Source organism: Solanum stenotomum, chromosome 3 (assembly GCF_019186545.1).
Source record: "Solanum stenotomum isolate F172 chromosome 3, ASM1918654v1, whole genome shotgun sequence".
Taxonomy (NCBI): domain Eukaryota; kingdom Viridiplantae; phylum Streptophyta; class Magnoliopsida; order Solanales; family Solanaceae; genus Solanum; species Solanum stenotomum.
The window spans coordinates 7432537-7451891 of record NC_064284.1 but is presented as its reverse complement, the minus strand read 5'-3'; the positions used below and the strand labels follow the sequence as shown (position 1 = coordinate 7451891).

The window sequence follows — 19355 nt, the reverse complement described above, 5'->3', positions numbered from 1 at the left end:
GTGAGATAACAGGCTAAAAGTAAGAGAAGAAACTTAGAAAAGTAAATTATACTCCTTCCTTCCTTTTAATTCAAGTATTTTATTTTCTTTTTTAGTTTATTTTAAAACAACATTTTTTTCTATATTTTATAAAAAAAAAACTTTAAATATTTTATGTGACACGTTTAAAGCCACAAAATACAAATAACTTATAATACATTATGTACATCTTAATTTAAGATCACGAAATTAAAAAATCTCCAATATTAAAACAAAAAAGCTTAAATTAAAACGGATGAAGTAACTTTTTCGATCCTCATATTTTTAATGTTAATAGATCCTATCTTTTTATTCCTTTTAGCACCTTTGAGAGGAGCATATAAGTTACAACTTGCAACTCCAATCCAATCATTTTTTTTTTTTCATTTTAAATTTAGATATTGTCTACCCATTTTCTTTTTGGTAGGGGCAGCGGGATGACACCCGCCCAGTGCCGGAAGGTCAAGGAAGTTGGTGACCTGATGACAAGGGAGTCGGCGGGGGCAGGGAATTTGGGGATCAGAAGAAGGCTTCATCTGTGAGAATACAGGCAAACTGGCACATAAGTTGTGTTCATGAAAAGCAGTCAACTAACTGCAAAATCTTTAATCTGATTTCACTATCTATATGTTGTGAATGTATCAATGTTCATTATCATCAAGGGAGAACAATGCTCTCTGCACATTTAAAACTGCTGGAGAGCCTTTCTTTGCCTTCTCCACAATATGTCTAATTAACAACTTTTCCATCTCATCATCACTTTCATCATTCATCCTATCATTTTCAATCCAGTCAAAGTTACGCTCACGTGAACGCGAGTTCTCTTGGTGGTTGATGTCCATAACTCCTGATGCAACAGCAACATCCTCCTTCTTTGAATTTAACCTTGTGAACACGTTATAAGCCTCGTTATATGCATCTAAAGCATCCCCGCGTAAATTTATTGTCATTGGCTCGTCTGCTGTACGTTGTTCAACTTTAGTTACAGGACTACCATGGGTGGAAGAAGAACCGCCTTCACTGTTTGAGGAGTCCCTCCAAGAACTTACAAGTTCTGCTTCCATATAACGAACTTTCCTTTCACTGTTCTGAAGTGCCATCTCAAGCTCCTTGACCCGGTCTTCTAATTGTGATTGGAGGACTTCGTGCAGCCGCAAAGTCAGCTCTCTAGATGAGACGGCATAGCTAGCAGGATGATGAGTTGAGGTCCCGCTACCATCCTGATCTGCATAAGGTTGACCTCCGGCTTGTCTATTAAAGAGTTCAGTTCTTAACTCCCCCTTGGCTAGATCTGTCACAAAATCTGGATCAAGCTGCAAACAGTTGAACACTTATTAAAGCTTCTCCAAAATAGCAGATGACTTATACATGTGTAGCTGAAGTCGTACAGTAATGAGATTCATTTTCATTTCCTAGTGGATGTAAAAGAATTGCACCAGTCATAACTTCTAAGTCTCTCCTGAGGACTCTACTGTGAATTCTTCGAACTAAAACGTTGATTCCTTCTAGAAAACAAATATGGATGATACTGATCCTACAAATCATAAACCTAATGGTCTTCCTAGTAAAGACATGAAAACTTCCTCATTAGAGGATCAAGGAAAAGAGCAACTTGATTAAGATTGAGATTATTGGTTCTTGGAAAAGTTAGAATTCATAGTAACTGATAACTGATGATAGACTGACAAAAAATTCAACAAAAAACTGGAAAGAAAACATTAAGAAGATCTCCAACACAAAGAAAGAATGCAAAGCTGCAAACACAAGATACGCCATTGCACACTAGATCACAAAGCTAACCGACAAAGCAAGCAAATTGAAGCACAGACACCTATTTGCCAGAAACATCATGACGTACAATTTTCTCAACTTTCTAAAGAAGAGCCCTCCTGACATAGTATAAGCAGAAACAAAGTTGTCTACCTCCTATACTATCCAGATCAAGAGAGCTGCGAGAGGAAAAAATTGGGAGGACTGGAAGAAACCATCAGGATATAATGGCTAAGAGAACAACATTTTTTTTTCATAAAGTTCAATTAAGACATTAGTTCTGATCATATGACTAAAACTATTAGGTACACATCCTACTAACAGAAGTATTAGAGACTAAAGAGCTCAGCAACAACATGCAATATACCCACCAGAGATCAATAAGCAACAGAGATCCCCCTGAATAATTATTTCTAATAGCAAAAACTGATGGAAGTATCTATCTTGCATAACATACAAGTTTAAACGAGTTTAGGGTTTGTTAAGCATCCAAATGGAGCGAAATAGATAGTAAGAATTCATATGCCAACCCCAACTTAGGATTGAGGCATACTTTTCATTTAGTGTTTGTAACGTGCTCCGGAGATATTCCACCGATACTTGTTACCTTTCACCAACACAGGTACCGGGTTTCTATCCCACCAAAGTTAGGCAGTTGGGAAGGAACTGCCTAGTGTATTTTGCCTCTGTTTGGCTTTAACTTGAGGCCATGGTTCTCTTCCCACTTCATTGTCCACTAGGCCACACCCTTGGATGCTTGATTTAAAATAGTTTCAATATCCGAACTCTAAACTCTAGCATAGGATTCTTTTTCCATTGTCCTTCAGTTCCTACTTCCAATGCCAACTACTATAATAGAAAATTCAAGCACTATACAGCAATAACAACATACCCAGTGTGACCCCAAAAGTGGGGTTTGGGGAGGGTAGAATGTAGCAGACCTTACCCCTACCTTGGGAGGTAGAGAGGCTATTCCGGTAGACCCACTGCTCAAGGAAACACATATCAAAGCCAATCGAAAAAGATAACGGAAGTGAGAGAAAATTCAAGCACTGTCTACCCATGAAACACTAATCAAGCTTATCTTTTACCAACCATAAGCTCTAGGGCTTCCTTAACTAACATAAGTTCATAAGCTGTCAAAGTTAACCAACTGGTAGATCTTGGGCCAAAATGCTTAAGTGCATATAGTGCCTAAGTTAGCTTCTCTGATAAGATTATTGTATTTTCAAGAATGGAGTATCCAAGTAAGCAAATGTATTGCATATTAGAGTTGCTTCACGGGAAAAAAAAGAAGCATAGATATGAATGAATCAGAAAGTATTATTACCTCATGTAGCTCTGCTAGTTTCCCCTCCAATTTAGATGAGTTCATACTTAATTCTAACCTCTCCAATTCAGCTTCAAGCTCTGCTTCAATTTTACTCCTAGATTCTTCCTCTGTTCTCTGGCTTTGACAGTCTTCATCGTAATTTGTTGACGACTTATCCATCTTTCCTTTAGGGGAAGGTGCCAGTAAAGCTCCATTGTTTGATGAATCACTATGTGCATCTTGTGACCCACACTCTTCAGTGGCAAGCTCTTTCACAGTAATTAATTCTTTCATTTCAAGTTCCTCGTGTAGATCTTGAACCAAATTCTCTGACTGTCTCAGCAACTCATTTAACTTATCCATTTCCTTTCTATTTTTCCAGAAAGAGGATATCATACCCACAGATATTCCAAGACAGAAAAGAAGCACACGATGAGATGATCCTGATTCAAGACAAACATAAAAGGGTGGGATTATAGGAGATGTTAGTATTTCTTTCCAAAAAGAAAAGAAAATTAGAAGTTAGTAAACAAGTAGTATTCACTCATTGTGCCATTAGCAGGAAAGCCATGGACAGTAGAGAGTTTGTAAAGTCTTAGTATCTCAAGTAGAAGTTCAAAAGAAAGAAACAGACATGACACTAATTAAGGTAAAAAAAGACTATCTCGTACAAATTATTTTTGTTCCATCAACTGTTGCAGGTAAAGGAATGAATCAGTCATGAGTTCCATTATGTGAGAGTTTAGTTAACTACCACTTGCACAGCTTTGTGCTAGAATAATATCTTGATGGAACTATCTGGAGCTACATCCCCTACAGTTTTTAAACTCTTCCTAGAATGTTCCTATTCCAGTGTTCAAAATATTGGAATATAATATGTATCTATTTCATTAAATTTTACCAAGGAAACCATGAAAAAATCAGACTCCAAACAGAAAAAAGTACCTGGTAAACTGCTGTGTCTCTCATTGTTAATTCCAAAGGAATCACTAAATCTGCCGGACTGATCCTTCACCTTGTCTTTCCTGAGGAGCTCCATGGATCCAACACTAGGTAGTTGAGGGACTCCAAATACAGTATTCATTTGTGAAAAATTATCCTGCTGCTTATGATGTCCAGCACTTCTTGGGGCATTAATAGAATTAGAACTAGCCCTGCTTATAATTTTGCTCCCGTCAGTAACTACAAAAGGCCTCGCAGTTGGAGTCCATGGTGAAGAGTTTGAACTGAAAATATGGTCTTCAACATCACCATGTTCCTTGTATAATTGAGCCATGAGACAACTTTCAAGAGAATTCAGAGGCTTTATAAGATGCCCAATTTTTCTTCTACTCCTAAGGTTGCTCTTTTTCCTTGAAGTACCATAAGAAAACGCCAATTCAGCCGTAGAAGGGGGAAGTGATGACTCATATCCCAGTTCATTGATGTTACCACATATGCTTCCACCCTGATCTCCTTGAAGTTCTTTATCACACGGCAACCCAAAGTTCAAATGAAAATTATCAGAATCACACAACATCCCTAGTCTTTCATCAGCCAAACTGCTGGTGCAAGCCACTTCTGGATCATGGAAAGCCAATCTTTCTGCAGCACACTCATCTAGTTTCTTTCTCGGTGTCTCCACAGGAGAGGAACAATTCTTATCCAAGACTTGATGCATACGCGTTAATGAATCATTTCTTACAAAACTAGGACTCCCAGGAGATGATTCTAACAAATCATGCCGGCTTCTTAAGAGGTTCTTCCAATGCTGGGCTACATACCCAGCACCAGCAGCTGCAGCCACAACCCAAATATCCATGTTCACTGCAATCCTCACAGCAGCTATACTAACTTAGCTCTACAGCCGGAATCTCCCTGTTAGAATCATCTTCGCCAAAGGCAAAAACTACTCCAATGCTAAGACAAGATAAGTGCCAGAGAAATCACAATGAACAGTAAGTTCACACTAAACCTCTTGCTTTGATTCAAAAAGGTATGAAGAAAAACAAGGATTGCTAAATTTCTCCAAGTGAAACAAAGACAAACTTATCTAGGTTCTGTAGAAAGGAAAAAAAGTTCTGTTCTTCAGAAGCTATAGCCAAGAACCCTAATGCTAATGGGAAAGAAAAAGCGAAAAATCACCAAATGAGGAAAAATTACTCTTCAATCAAACAATCAATATCCAAAACTATTCAACTTTCTCAATTTTTCTGTAGAGCGGCACTATCCAGAAACACCAAATAGGACTTGTCAAACCTGTAAGCCTTACGAATAATCACAAGCCATATTCAATAACCACGAGCAACAACCTCAATCCCTGAAAAAACATACGCAAAAACACTTTTTCTGCAGCGCACGACGCATCAATAAAAAGAATCAATTTTTCCCAAGAAAAAATCCCAATTAGAAAAAAGCAAAAGAATCTAAAGACAGCCCATTTCAAAGACGCATGTGAAGTGCAAAACCCACCAATAAAAACTAACCAATTTCACCAGAAAACTTCACCGAACTCAGCCACCACTATAAAGTAAGGGACTGTAATCTTGAAAAATGATTTGGGGGTGTTGAAGATAGAGAAACAAGCTCACTCTTTTTCAGAGGTTGGTGAGAAAAGGGTCACACAAGATTAGAGCAGGCAGGTGCTGGTACATTTGTTGGAGATTTGGGTCCTCCTCTCATTTTGCCCCATTATCTACACAGAAGAAAGGCGCAGGTTTTTGCAGTACAGAAATTTTCCAATTGGACAAAAAATATGTTATTTTTTTAATTTTATAATAAAAGTCTCTTGTTTTTTCCTTCAAAACACAAGGAAAGTGGTCTTTTACTTTTATAGCCAATGGAGATGGATGACAATTAATTGGAAGATTATGTAATTAATTGGAAGATTACTTTTATCAAATTTGCTTGGATGTAAAATATAATACAACTTTGGTTCACCTACCATTGTAAATTTATTAAGAGCTTATTTAGAATTTATTCATCCCCATTACATTTTTTATTACGATATATTATGTGTAGTAATTAATGATAATAATGCTCTTAAAAATATAAATATAGTAGAAGATAGTTGTCCTTTCCATGAATCATAACTTGATTCAAATTCAACTTTATGTTTTTTTCCAACCAATGTCAATTTTTGAATTTCAACCAATGTCAATTTTTTAAAACAAAACTTGTTCAACTGTTTGAAGATGAAATAATGTAAATGCAATGTCACATTCTTGTAATTGTCAATCCGAAAGACCAGGTCTATCCGTCTATGTTTTCATTTAATATTCTATTTTTCAATTCTTTAAAGTTCAACAGTATAACATAAGATATATATATAAAAAAAATAATCTAAAAGGTCATGAGAACCGTGTGATTGGAATACTTTTATATCATGTGTATTTCAAAATAGCTAACGGCTAACTTCTGTTAATTTGTATATATTATTATTATTATTATTTTGGGGGTGGAGTTGAGATGTCAACTTAGTTGGAGCCATGGTCTTCATTTGAACCCTATCATAAATTAAATAAAATCTGCTCCAATGTGCGTACCAAATAGAGAGTGAAAAAAAATAATTGAAGTCCTTTTAACCATTTAAAAGAATATGATCCACATGCAGCACTAGTAGTTATCATAAGAAACTGACTTTATCTTAAAGGGAACAAAAATAATGAGAGCAACAAGTAAACCCACAGCCACGACTGAATTTAATGATAATCATATTTGGGCATTTCGTTTTATTTTATTTTTGAGAAGTTCCGTTGTTATTCTTATGCATTCTAGATTCAGTATAATAGCTTGTAAATCACAAAGAAAATGGCATCGAGAACAGCAGCTCAATCAACACAGCCACCACCGAAGTGGCATTATTATCACACCACAACAAAAAACTTTAATGAAGTCCATCTCATGGAAGTATTACAAGATTTTTCAAATAATTTGAAATTTGTAGTTGAATTGTGAGGTGATTTGATTAGTGACATTTTAGAGAGAGATATTGTTATTTAAAAGGGATTGGAGCTCTATTAACAATTATATAGACGGTTCTAAAAATATCACAATCAAATCACTTAAAGGGTAGTTGCATAGTTATATTAATAGTACTAAACGAATTTGCAACCTGGACAAAATAATAACGTACTAGTTATAACACGTTAAATTACATTGAAATCTTTAAAAACTTATACCATTATCATATACAACTGAAATGCTCAGGTTGAAAAATAATTTCCTCAAGTGAGTTAATTGGTCATATTGAATTTTCTACTTACTTATCAAACACTCGAAAAATATACGGGAAAATAACTTGTAAAACGTGTTCTCCTTTGCTACCAAACACACTCAACGAATCAAATGAGGAAGAAAAAAGAAAGGCCTGTAAAGGTGAAGTTAAAGACATGTTGTCACGTAGTGGGGATGTCTAGTAACCAGGCATTCCTCTCATGGGTTGTAACGAACCTAGCTGGACAAAAGGGACCATTATCATTCACTTCTTTTTGCTAATCGACAAGAGTTAGTAGAGATAATTCCATCTTGCATCAAAAATGATTCCAAAACTTACTGTACCATAGGAACAAGAAACAAGTAAGAATTGACAACATGATCATTTTGACAGATAAAAAATATCAATGGTTATGTTCCCACCTCTTGGTTGAGTTTGATACTAGCTTTCAAGAAATATCTTGGTTGCTTTTCCTGTACTAAGAGATCATTGGAATACAGCTGGTATTTTAAACAGATCACCAAGGCTAAACGTAAGTAACTAACAAATTATACTACTACTATTTACACTTGAATAGACTATAGAGAAAGCAGTTTCTTTAGGAGAGGAAACTTATGTTGCCGGCTTTAAGCATTTGACAAAGTAAACAATCTTTAAACGTACTAACAAGAGGAGTTTGGCTGCTCCTGTGCCGAATTATCACATAAGTTACAAGCATAACACAATTCCAAGTCCCAGCAAATTCTCATAAGAAAATATTAACTCGTCTTCGAGAATCTTCAAATTATTTCTATAAAAACAAAATGAAATGATCCAGGCATTCTAGGAGGGGTTAAGAGGGGTGCGGAGAGGAAGAGGGGGTCCAAATCCCTTCTCAGTGTGTATAAGTATTTACCATCCATGTTCAAACCCTTAAAACAGAGATGTGCTTGTTCATGAATAGGGATATGAAAGCCAAAACACACATTTACCTACACTAACATTGCAATGGAGGCAACATTGACAATGAAACACTTCTGCGACAATTGTGTAGCAGAAAAGATAATATAACATAGTTATCTGCAGCAGATAAAATGTAATCTCCAGTTCCTATATCAGAGATTTCGCAACAATAGATTGTAGCATGGTTTCTCGTAACAAAATAATGGCAAGAGCTCATCTTCACTGCTGTTAAGCTGAAAAGAAAACCTAAACTAAACTGATGCACTTGTATTTTCAGCAGTAACTGAGCATTAATACTCTTCTAATATTTGCAAAATTTTGAACAATGGCATACAAAATATTGCCCATGATAAATTCCAAGGCAGCATTTGAGATGAGAAATTTAGGGTACAGACTCCATCCATATTGGATGAGTAACATCAACTTAAGCTTCTTTCAGGAGATAACAATCACCTAAATGCATTTCCATTCTGAAGAAATAAGGTACCTTTGCAAGTGTACCAATATAAACTACACATGTTTATATCGTCGAACTGTCATGGTTGTGAATGTTCCATAGCCAATATTTTAGGCTGATAGAACCAGATTAGATTTAGAAACACTCACAAAGTCCATACAGTGGACCAGAATATCTCACATAGGGAAGAAACTTGACGGAAGGGCCTACATTTCAACTTACAAGCCAAAAAACATGAATATAAAGGCAAAGAGCTTTTCAAGAAAATTTTCTTGAACAAGTTACGGCCATTCAAGCCCGGTACAACAAAGAACGAAAGAGAACAGCTCAAATGGCATTTCTGACGATTTTGCTTCAGAGAAACAAATTTTTTTCCCAGAAATAAAGTTAACCTGGTAATTATTCATAATTCAAAACTGATAATTGGTCACCACAGGGTGCTAAAAAAACCTACACATCTTTTATTGTCTCCGTCAAATAAAAGCAGTAGCATGTCCGATTAACCCTCCAGTGCTGATGCTCCTGATATGATCTCAATCAGCTCTGTGGTGATAGATGCTTGACGGGTTCTGGTTCACAGAAAAATTAGAAGAAGACTGGTTAAAATGACAGACAACAAAGAGCTGATCAACTATCAATATTATCAGGTATCGTCATAACTAAACAATCATCTGTGTAAACAAAGTATGCATCTATGAGAGCTTGGCAGTGCAAATGCGTGTGTGATAGAGACAGGGTGAAAAGTAAGACCTGTTGTAAGTAAGAGTGAGACGATCAAGCATGTCACCAGCATTTCTGCTGGAACTATCCATGGCAGACATTCTTGCTCCTTGCTCACTAGTAGCGTTCTCTAGAACTGCATTGTACATTATCTGGAAAAGACAGATTGCCCATTTACCCGATTTTAGAACATCATATTCATTACCTTGAAAGAAATCATTTTATTAGCAGTCAAAATAATTATCTGAAACACGGTCAAGACTAATTTCATTCTCCCACTACCAAATCAGTACTATTTAGAAATCGTGAAGATCAAGTAACAAGCTTATTAGAGGATTCTAACACTAAAAAGGCGAAACTTACGCATGAGAACTGAAATTCAGTTAGGTTCTGAAGAACTTCAGCCTTTGTCTCAGCACCTTCAATTTCATATAAATCCAAATCTCCAAGCTTTCCACCAGATTCAGCTTCCCTCTCCACAACCTACATTAAACCACAAAGGACTTGTTCCAAGAAACAGACACTCACAATAGAAAGAAACATAGTGAACAACAAGATCTTTCAGTTTAGGCACCTCAGGAGATAGTACAGTGGACACTGTTGGCAAAAATGAGACAACTGACTGGAATTTATTATAAACAATCCTCAGTGCATCAAATTCAACATTCTTCAAGATGTCATCTGCCATCACAGAAACCTACAAGAGGAATGGCATAAATCAGTAGAAGGAAAAGGTTATAGAAATCAATATAAATAGTTGTTGCTATATTTTTTCAGTGCATAAGTATTGCAGCCACTATTAGATTTTCAATTTTTTCACAGAAATTTAAAGTTGCAACAATGCAATCAAACTGTCCGCTTTACACATGTTTTTTTGAAGAAAAGGTAAGTTAGTTTTTACACGAGTAAAGCTAACAAAAATGTAAATCTGCCAAAGTTGACATTCTGGAAAACAAAAATAAAGAAGAGACAGTTTCAAATATCTACTATTTCTGTAACAAAATGCAACACATAAATTATATCACAGATTCATGAACAGATCTAACAAAAAAAATGTGAGCCTGTACTATATGGACTCAGCTAATGATCTGGTTAAATTAAGGTGTGTGCAAGTATCCTAAAAAAAGGCGGTGTGCAAGTATCCGATACAGGTACATTCAATGTTTGTGTGCAAGCTTCGATAAATGTAAGTTCAGTCCTTCTTAATTATAATACAGGTACACCCACAGTCTCTTGCTAATTTGCCAGTATTTTCAATATCATGCACAAAGTACCATCACCCATGTCACACCAGCAACAAGGCTACCGTAAGGCAAATGAAAAATCCATGTACCAGAGAGTGAGCCTACAGCCGCATCATCTTCAGCAAATAGTTGGCAACAATAAAAAAACAAATAGTAGGTGTGCTTCACACAAAGTAGTAACAAAGAAGATGTAAGGCATCATAACCTGTGTATAGTTAAGAGGATTTTTCTGCAACTCAGTCATGACCAGTTCAATGTCCTTTTTCGAATCTCGCACCAGCTGAGCCTTTGCCTTTTCCCCCAAGACAACATACTTATTTTCCTTATCAGGACCTAGCAATTACAAATAAAGCAATAATGAACTAATTCCTTAAAAATAGATATACTTAATATTAAACAATCTTGCGTTATACCAGAATTCAACTTATGCATAGCCCTGCTTATCTTGACAGATGTAGAATTGATTCCACCACAAAGACCTTTGTCTGCGGAAATAGTAACAATAACATTCTTCTTGACATCAATACCTGAAGCAAACATTACACATGTTACCAGCCAAATATTGAGATCTAATTAACTGCTTAAAGTTGACTGCATCAAATTACAAACTCCGGTGCAACTAAAGGTATCTCACAAAGTCTCATCAACGACACACATTTCCACAAGATAATTATTCAGTTGTTGCATCAAATACGTAGAACATTGACATTGGACTGCAAATCAACAGGAAGAGAGAGGCAAACAATTTCATTTAATCATTTCCCCACATTTATCAAGTATGTCAACTCAAATATTCTGGGAATAGCATTCTCATAATGTGATTCATCCCTATCCTTCCACCACTTTCTCTCACTAACTGATTCAAGAATTTGGTTAGATCCAGAGATCTAATCATGAACTTACTAGGAGTGTCACCAAGAAGTGCAGTAAATGGCTGCCATAGGCCACGTGAATTTTCAGCTCTAGTTTGAATAGCTCTGAGCTTTGAAGCAGCAACCATCTTCATAGCCTTTGTAATCTTCTGAATATTTTTGACACTCTTCATCCGGTTTCTGACTGCCCAAGGGAATGCTCAATGTGAACACTTAATGTAGCAACAAGAAAATTGGTAGAGAAGATCACGAGAATATAGGAGAGGCAAAGGAAAGTGGGGTGCATCAAACGATTACGGCTAACTCTTACCAACTTGAGTTGAAATACATCGAACTCCTGACAAGACTGGTTCCCTGCATATAAATGCAGGTCATTAAAAAGGTAGAAACGCTACAAAATAGAACATGATTTTTTTTGAAAAACAGGACAGGCTAATGGATAATAATATATTAATATAAGCCAAGATGCTGAGCATGAGCCTGTTATAAATGCAGATAGGGAGATCATCAATCTCCTGCTAATACATACAGGCCCATGGAACAAACTTCGTGTCAGTGCAGCAACCCCCGTAATCCATCCAAAAGAAATCACAATTTATAGATATTAGTTGAACTTCATCTATTTCTACAATTGTTCTCGCTACAACTTCTGTTCCAAAAACCTCTGAATTATGTACTTCTTCCAAGTTCCAAAATTACTATCCAAGCTCAGATCATGTCAATTACAAATCTCTATAGGGTCAAAATTTAAAGCAACCTATTACATTCTGCCCAAATAACTAGTAGTATTTTCTTCAATCTGAAAAAAAAAAATACATATTCAATTGTTACAAATATATAATCATTTCACCAACAAATCGAATCCAGTGGACTTCATACAAGCTTTAACAACATAAACCATCAATTTTTAGGATTTTGAACTGCAGATCACTTTGGGAAGAAAAGGAGAAGCAGCAACAACGTTTTAGCGTTTGTCCTGCTTATAGATTGAATAAAAAGCAAGCTACCTCCTTTAACTGAAGAGAAAAGGAGAAATTCCCCCTTGTCAAAGATAACAACACGAATGGTACTAATTCCTCAAACCAAATTACTTCACCAACTGAATAATAAACCTCATAGAGATTTAAAAATTGCTATCCAAAACTCATGAAGTGATTTCAACCCTAAATTGCTAACTGAGGACTCATCATTGATAAATGTGCTCTTGTACAAAACAAAGCAATTGCCATCTAGTGGTGGCCTAGCGATTGAAGATTCAAAATGGCAACCTTTGGGAACCAAGGTTCAAATTCCGCCAGATGTTAATCCTTCCCATCCACATAAGTCTAGGTGCACGCAAAAACTAGCTCAGGCACCACCATTACAATAAAACAAAAAGTAGAGCAATCAATCAATTCATTTCCCCTCAGTCCTAAATTATCTGGGATCAACTCTACGAATCATTAATAGACATTCCACATCTAATCAGAATAAAAACGACAGAGCCAGATTGACTTAACGAGATAGCTACAAAAAGCAATGCGAGCCATTACTGACAACAGATTCGATGCATACAATTAAAAAATCATGATAAAAGTGTAGGATTGGAAGAAAACTAACTCAGAAGGAATGAGAGAAGAACGAAAAACATTGGCAGGATTGGGAGAAATCAGAGGTGTGGCGAAACGCCTTCCCTCACGCCTCAACGCAGCCATGGCCATAGTTGATCCGATTCGATCTGATCGATACCTTCCTCCTCCGGCTTATCCTCTTCGCAGATCGACCAATTTACGCTAGGGTTTACAGTCGCTTGAAATGTCAGCCGAGACACAGTAAGGATCCGAGTCGCTGCCCCGAAAATATTTTAAAGCTGATGTAATGCGGCGTCGTTATGTGTTCCGCTACGAATGGGTCAAGTTATTAAAGTACCTGCCCGATTTAGCTTCATACGAAATTTAAGAGAAAAACAAAAAGGAATTTTTAATATTTAAAATATTAAGTATATTTATTTAGTTATAAAAAAAAAATGTTTATATATTTATTTATTATCTTAAATAAATAGGTTGTAATATTTATACTGGGAAAGTTTGTCATTTTTATAAGGAAAATTACGCGGTTAAGCAAACTTATATTACTTAATTACTTATCAGCTATAGTTTGCTATACTTACCACTCGCGACTAACATTATATATTAATTATGTGGGCTGACTTCGAGTTTGTATAATTAGTCACGTTTGTATATGTATAATTCGTCAGAATATACAAATACATATGTATAATATACAATTATCTAACTGATATACATATACAATTCACATCTCTCCCACTTTCTGCCCTCTCTCGCTCGCCTCTCTCCTTCCTCTCCCAATATCTCTTGCCATATATACAAATGCATATGTATAATATACAATTATCTAACCGATATACATATACAATTCACCTTTCTCCCACTCTCCGCCCTCTCTCGCTCGCCTCTCTCCTCCCTCTCTCAATTTCGCTCGCTTCTCTCCTCCCTCTCCCAATCTTGCTCGTCTCTCTCCCCCCCTCTCAATCTCACTTTCCATATATACAAATACATATGTATAATATACAATTATCTAACTGATATACATATACAATTCACATCTCTCCCACTCCCTGCCCTCTCTCGCTCGCCTCTCTCCTCCCTATAACAGGTAGATACGAATTGTAATTATCAAATTATAGTTATAAAGCGTAATTAGACTATTTTTGAGTGACTGTATGAAATTTCTTCTTTTTATAAGTACTAAAAAAGGGGAAGCCCGTGCGGATTATTATTATTTGAAATTTGTAATTTTTATTCGTGATATTTTTTTATTTTTAAAACACAATAATATTTGTTTTCTACTAATAATATCAACGACCTAACATTAACATTAGAAATCAAAGAGAATGTATGAATAAAAAGATTGAGAAATAATAAGCAAATGTATTTCTTAGTTAATATTAATAAAATATGATAGAATTTTGGACAATTAAACCAAAAGTTTAAATTTAAATCACATGGGTATTTGCTACATTTTAAGTAGTACTTATTTAGTATGATTTTTTTGATAATGTAAATTTAAAAACATGCATAATTAATACATGTATAAATTATAAAAAATTATATATTTTTTTAAGTAAGAGAGAAGATGGAATAATTTAAAAAAAAACAAGTAATACATAAATTATTAATTTTCTTAATTAATATTTATTTAAAATTACATAGTTAGCATATCAAGGTTTTTTTATTTTTTCTTATCATATTTTACCCTCAACATTAATTACTTATTTCAAATCATTTTTAAAAACCTATAGTTATGTCAATTAATATAAATATATGGTAAAATAGTCATATCAATAAAAATTTAAGAAGCATATAAAATTTAAAATGAACAAATGGAAGAAATTGCAAATATTCACTTGGTCTACAATTGGAAGGTAAATTGACAATATTCAAGTAGCCCCAATGGTTTTTGCTATGTAAATATGTATAAGCAATACAATTGCAAATTAATAGAAGTAGGCCCAATTTTGTTTGAAATGTGAATAAGCAAGCAAGCATGTTGACTGAATGTTGCTTGCTTATTCACATCTCTTATATAGTAATAATAATGAAAGGTTTATACTTAGATTACTTTTAAATTTAGAATTTTATTATTTTTGGACTTAATAAATTGAAGAAAGAAATCAAACTCCAATTGGTACTCGAACTTAGAATGCAAATTTATTAACATAACACATAAGAAATGTCACTTTATAAAAATAAATTAAAAACAAAATCATGTCACACAAACTGAATATATGAAGTGTAATACTCAGTCTGTTTGAATTTTTTTACCTTCATTTCTACCTTTGTTTTGTGTGTTATGTTACTAAACTTGCATTTTGAGTACTCTGTTTTAGTCCTACTTAACTGAAAATCTTTAAATTCTAGGATATGTTTTCAAACTCCATTATATTGTTAACTCCAATCTATATCATTAATTAATACAGGTCATCTACAAACAATATGCACTATGACACGTCTCCTTTAATATGTCACATTAATTTATCTATCACTGATGTAAATGAAAACGGATAAAGGATGATCTCTAGTGTGATCCCATCATAATTGAACATTGTTACGAGTCATTCCATTTATTCTTAATTACTTAAAACCTGATATCATCATACATATCATTAATGGTCATGATGTGAGACACAAGTACATCTTTAGATTTCAAACATCTCCCTGAACCTCTTTAGAAATTTTATCATGTCTTTTTGAGGTCATGAACACCATGTAGAAGTCTTTTCTTATCCCATAATGCTCCAACATTCTTCTTACAAGATGAATGACTTTTGTTCGCCCCAACATAAATCTCAATTGGTTCTTGGAGATAGAACACCCCTCCGCATCCTTATATGGACCACTCTTTATCAAATTTTCACAGTTTGTCTTAGTAGCTTAGTTTTTCTGTAGTTATTGTAATTTTGAATATTACCTTTGCTTTTGTACAACAAAATCATTGTACTCCATCTTCCCTCTTTTGAAATTCCAATAATCTAAAAATAATAATAAACTCAATTAATCACTTCAAAACTACTTCGCATGTGTTCTTCAAAATTCCATCGGAATATCAAATAGTTTGATCCCTCTTCTTCAACTTCTTTGAAATTGCATCCTTAAGTTTCATTCACATTATGTACCTACCCTAGTAAAAAATTGCATGACTCTCAGATTGCTCTAACTCTTTCATCTCAATATTCATGTGTCTCTCCCCATTTAAGAGCTTGTGAAAGCATGTTCATCATTTTTGTCTTAGGTGTGTCTATTCTATCAATATTTCTTTTTCTCGTCACAAATGCATTAATTGAATTTACGTCACAAATTCTTATTTCTTGCCTCGATGAGCATATACAATTTTTTTCCGTCAAAACCCTTTTTTACTTAATTCTTTACTTTTTTTTGTATTATTTGTATAGATTTATAATTAGGTATTTAGTTTCAGTATAATGTTTATGTATATCAATCGAAAATTGTTCATCCCATACCCCTTTACTATTTTTATTTTGTTTTCCAACCTACAATACATTTTATTTTCGTGAAATATTTGATTTGAAGCAAAACTTTATACTATAAAGAATGTTTTCAAATAATTTATGTTGAATTCTTTTCGAATAACGTTTTCAAATAATTTTGTTGAACTTTTTTATCCAGATTCCAAACTTTTCAAAATTCTATGTTGCAAAATAAAGTATAAAATAGAATAGTCGAGGAGTTATATTATTTTATCCGTATATACTACTCATACCGAGTACTCGACGATAGGCATATAGGATTAAATAAGGTATTTTTTGGTATTCGGGATCGAATAGTTATTTATTAAATTAGCTATTCTATTTTTTTTTTATATATATAAAACTATTAATTTCAACATTTTAGTATATTTCAAGTAGGAAATAAATTAAATCAAGAGTTTAACCTAACTTATTTAGGAGTTGGTATTTGATATTTGTTTGATTCATATTTGGTAATAATTTATATTGGAATAAATTTCTTAATTTTGATTCTAATCGAATTTGGTTTTGTAATAAATTTCTTAATCCTAATCCTAATACTAATACTAATCAAATTTGATTTTGTAATGTTATAAAAACGATTGCTCCATCAATTTTTTTTCAATTTAAGAGTCATCGAGTAAAAACTCTTGCCTCTTATTTGTTTTTGTTTTTTTTTTGGTATTGGATTTTTCGTTTAAAAACTAAATCCCACCGTGTTTTGGTCATGGCTGTTGGAGTCTGTTCTCAACAAGGTGCCATTTGCCCTTTGCAGCCAAACAGCCCCTAACCGACCAACCTAAACCTACTGCTCTTTCTTTCCCGGGGACAACGGCATTGTCGTCGGAGAAAAGATGCTTCTACGAGGTCCTCGGCGTGAACTGTGACTGTACCGCCGACGAGATCAGGTAGGCTTACAGGAAGCTTGCCCTGCAACGCCATCCTGACAAGCTTGTCCGATCCGGCGTGCCGGAATATGAAGCAACCGCTATATTTCAGGAGCTTGTGAACGCTTACGATGTTCTCTCAGACGCGCAGCGCGCTTGGTACGATTCGCAACGCTCTGCCTATCAGATATTCTTCTCCAATTCCGATCCAAAGAATTCGTCTAATTACTCTGGTTCCGTCCCCGATCTGTCCTCCTTTTCAAATTCAGTGTATTCTGGAATCTGGATATTACGATAAAAGGAAAGGATTCTACAAGGTGTATGGTGATCTCTTCAAGAAAATCTACCAACATGAGTTGAATTTGGCTAGGAAGTTAGGTACAAATTTGCCAGAAGAAGCTCCTATTATGGGAAAATATGCAGAGTCCTAAGCTCAGGTTACAGCATTCTATAACTATTGGTTAGGATTCGCTACTGTGAATGATTTTTGTCAGGAAGATGAGTACAAATTGACTTTGGCATCGGACAGAAATTCCAGACGGATGATGGAGGATGTGAACAAGATGCTGAGGAAAAAGGCGAAAAGGGATTACAATGTGACTGTTAGAGGATTGGCGGAGTTTGTTAAAAGGAGAGATAAGAGAGTGATTGAGATGCAGGTTAAGAGGAATGAGGAACTGGAGAAGAAAAATGAAGAGGGACACAAGAGAATGCCGGAGTTGGAAAGAGAGAAGGCTGAGAGAGCGAGAAATTACGTAGAGCCTGAGTGGTCGAGAACAGAGGAATTACAAGATGGAGAAATTGAGGAGGAGGAGAAGGGAGAAGAGAAGGAATTGTACTGTGTAGTGTGTGGGAAGAAGTTCAAGAGTGAGAAACAATGGATAAATCACGAGCAGTCCAAGAAGCATAAGGAAAATGAGAAGATGGCAGCTTTGAGATGACGAAGATGATGATTGGCGGAGCAAGTAGCCTGCATGTGGAATCCGACTGAATCATGAGATTATAATTTTTTTTTTGTTTTGACTATTTTATTTGTTAATACAGTCCTGAATCAAACTCACTTTCAAACTTTTAGAAATTTGTTACTCTCCCTCTCAATTTATGTGGTATATTTTAAATTGAGATTTAAATAAATTTATTTTTATTGTAAATTTTTCATATATCTTTTAAATATTTTGAGTTATCAATTACTGTAACTTATAATACTTTTTAGTACTAATTTATAAATATATAAATTTCATTTCAAAAAAATTGAAGATTTCATGAGCAAATTTTCAGTCAAACTTAAATTATTTGACTTTAGAAAAACAAAAAAATGTCATAAATTGAGATAAATAGAATAATTTTTGGCCTTACATAATAATGATATTTTTTATTTGAAATATATTATGATTTTTTATGACAATAAAACTATGTTGTTAAGATTAAAATATCATTAAATTTATTTTTAAAATTAATAAATAATAAATAATGCCATAAGACAGGAATATATGAAGTGCTAATTGATATATGATATGTTTGGAATTTTTTCGTCTTACGCTATACAAGATATTTGAAACTTTTATCTTCTAGATATATAACTCAGTGGTTGATTTTTCACTTCCACCTTTACATTCTTGTGTCACACTACTAAATTTGTATTTCAATTACTTTATTTAGTCTAAGATTAATCTCACTTTTTTAAAAAAAATAAAAAATTAGGATATGTTTTCAAACTTTTAGTTTATGATAATTCATTTCTGTTTTGTCAATCAACATTATATCACATGCAAATTATATAAATTACGACACTTTTCCCTTGAATGTTGTGTCATTTCGTCTATCACTATGACAAATAAAAACAGACTAATGGTTGATCTTTGGTGTAATTTTATCATAATAGAAAAGTGTTGTGAATCACCCCGATTATTTT

The 19355-nt window shown here is 34.3% G+C and overlaps 2 protein-coding genes and 1 pseudogene across 2 annotated transcripts; 1 reads left to right on the top strand and 2 right to left on the bottom strand.

Annotated features, from left to right (window-relative positions):
* Positions 1–609: 609 nt before the first annotated feature.
* Positions 610–5785, bottom strand: LOC125857751 (uncharacterized). The gene is made up of 3 exons (XM_049537381.1): positions 4046–5785; positions 3119–3543; positions 610–1331 (listed from the first exon to the last, which is right to left on the bottom strand). The coding sequence occupies exons 1-3, from the start codon at positions 4899–4901 to the stop codon at positions 660–662; spliced, it is 1953 nt and encodes a 650-aa protein (XP_049393338.1). The 5' UTR covers positions 4902–5785; the 3' UTR covers positions 610–659.
* Positions 5786–8935: 3150 nt separating this feature from the next.
* On the bottom strand, positions 8936–13400 carry LOC125857761 (ATP synthase subunit gamma, mitochondrial). The gene is made up of 9 exons (XM_049537391.1): positions 13130–13400; positions 11841–11884; positions 11562–11714; positions 11072–11185; positions 10864–10991; positions 9989–10111; positions 9778–9897; positions 9445–9566; positions 8936–9263 (listed from the first exon to the last, which is right to left on the bottom strand). The coding sequence occupies exons 1-9, from the start codon at positions 13228–13230 to the stop codon at positions 9194–9196; spliced, it is 975 nt and encodes a 324-aa protein (XP_049393348.1). The 5' UTR covers positions 13231–13400; the 3' UTR covers positions 8936–9193.
* A 3863-nt stretch (positions 13401–17263) lies between these two features.
* LOC125857853 (DNAJ protein JJJ1 homolog) lies at positions 17264–18435 on the top strand (annotated as a pseudogene).
* Positions 18436–19355: the final 920 nt, after the last annotated feature.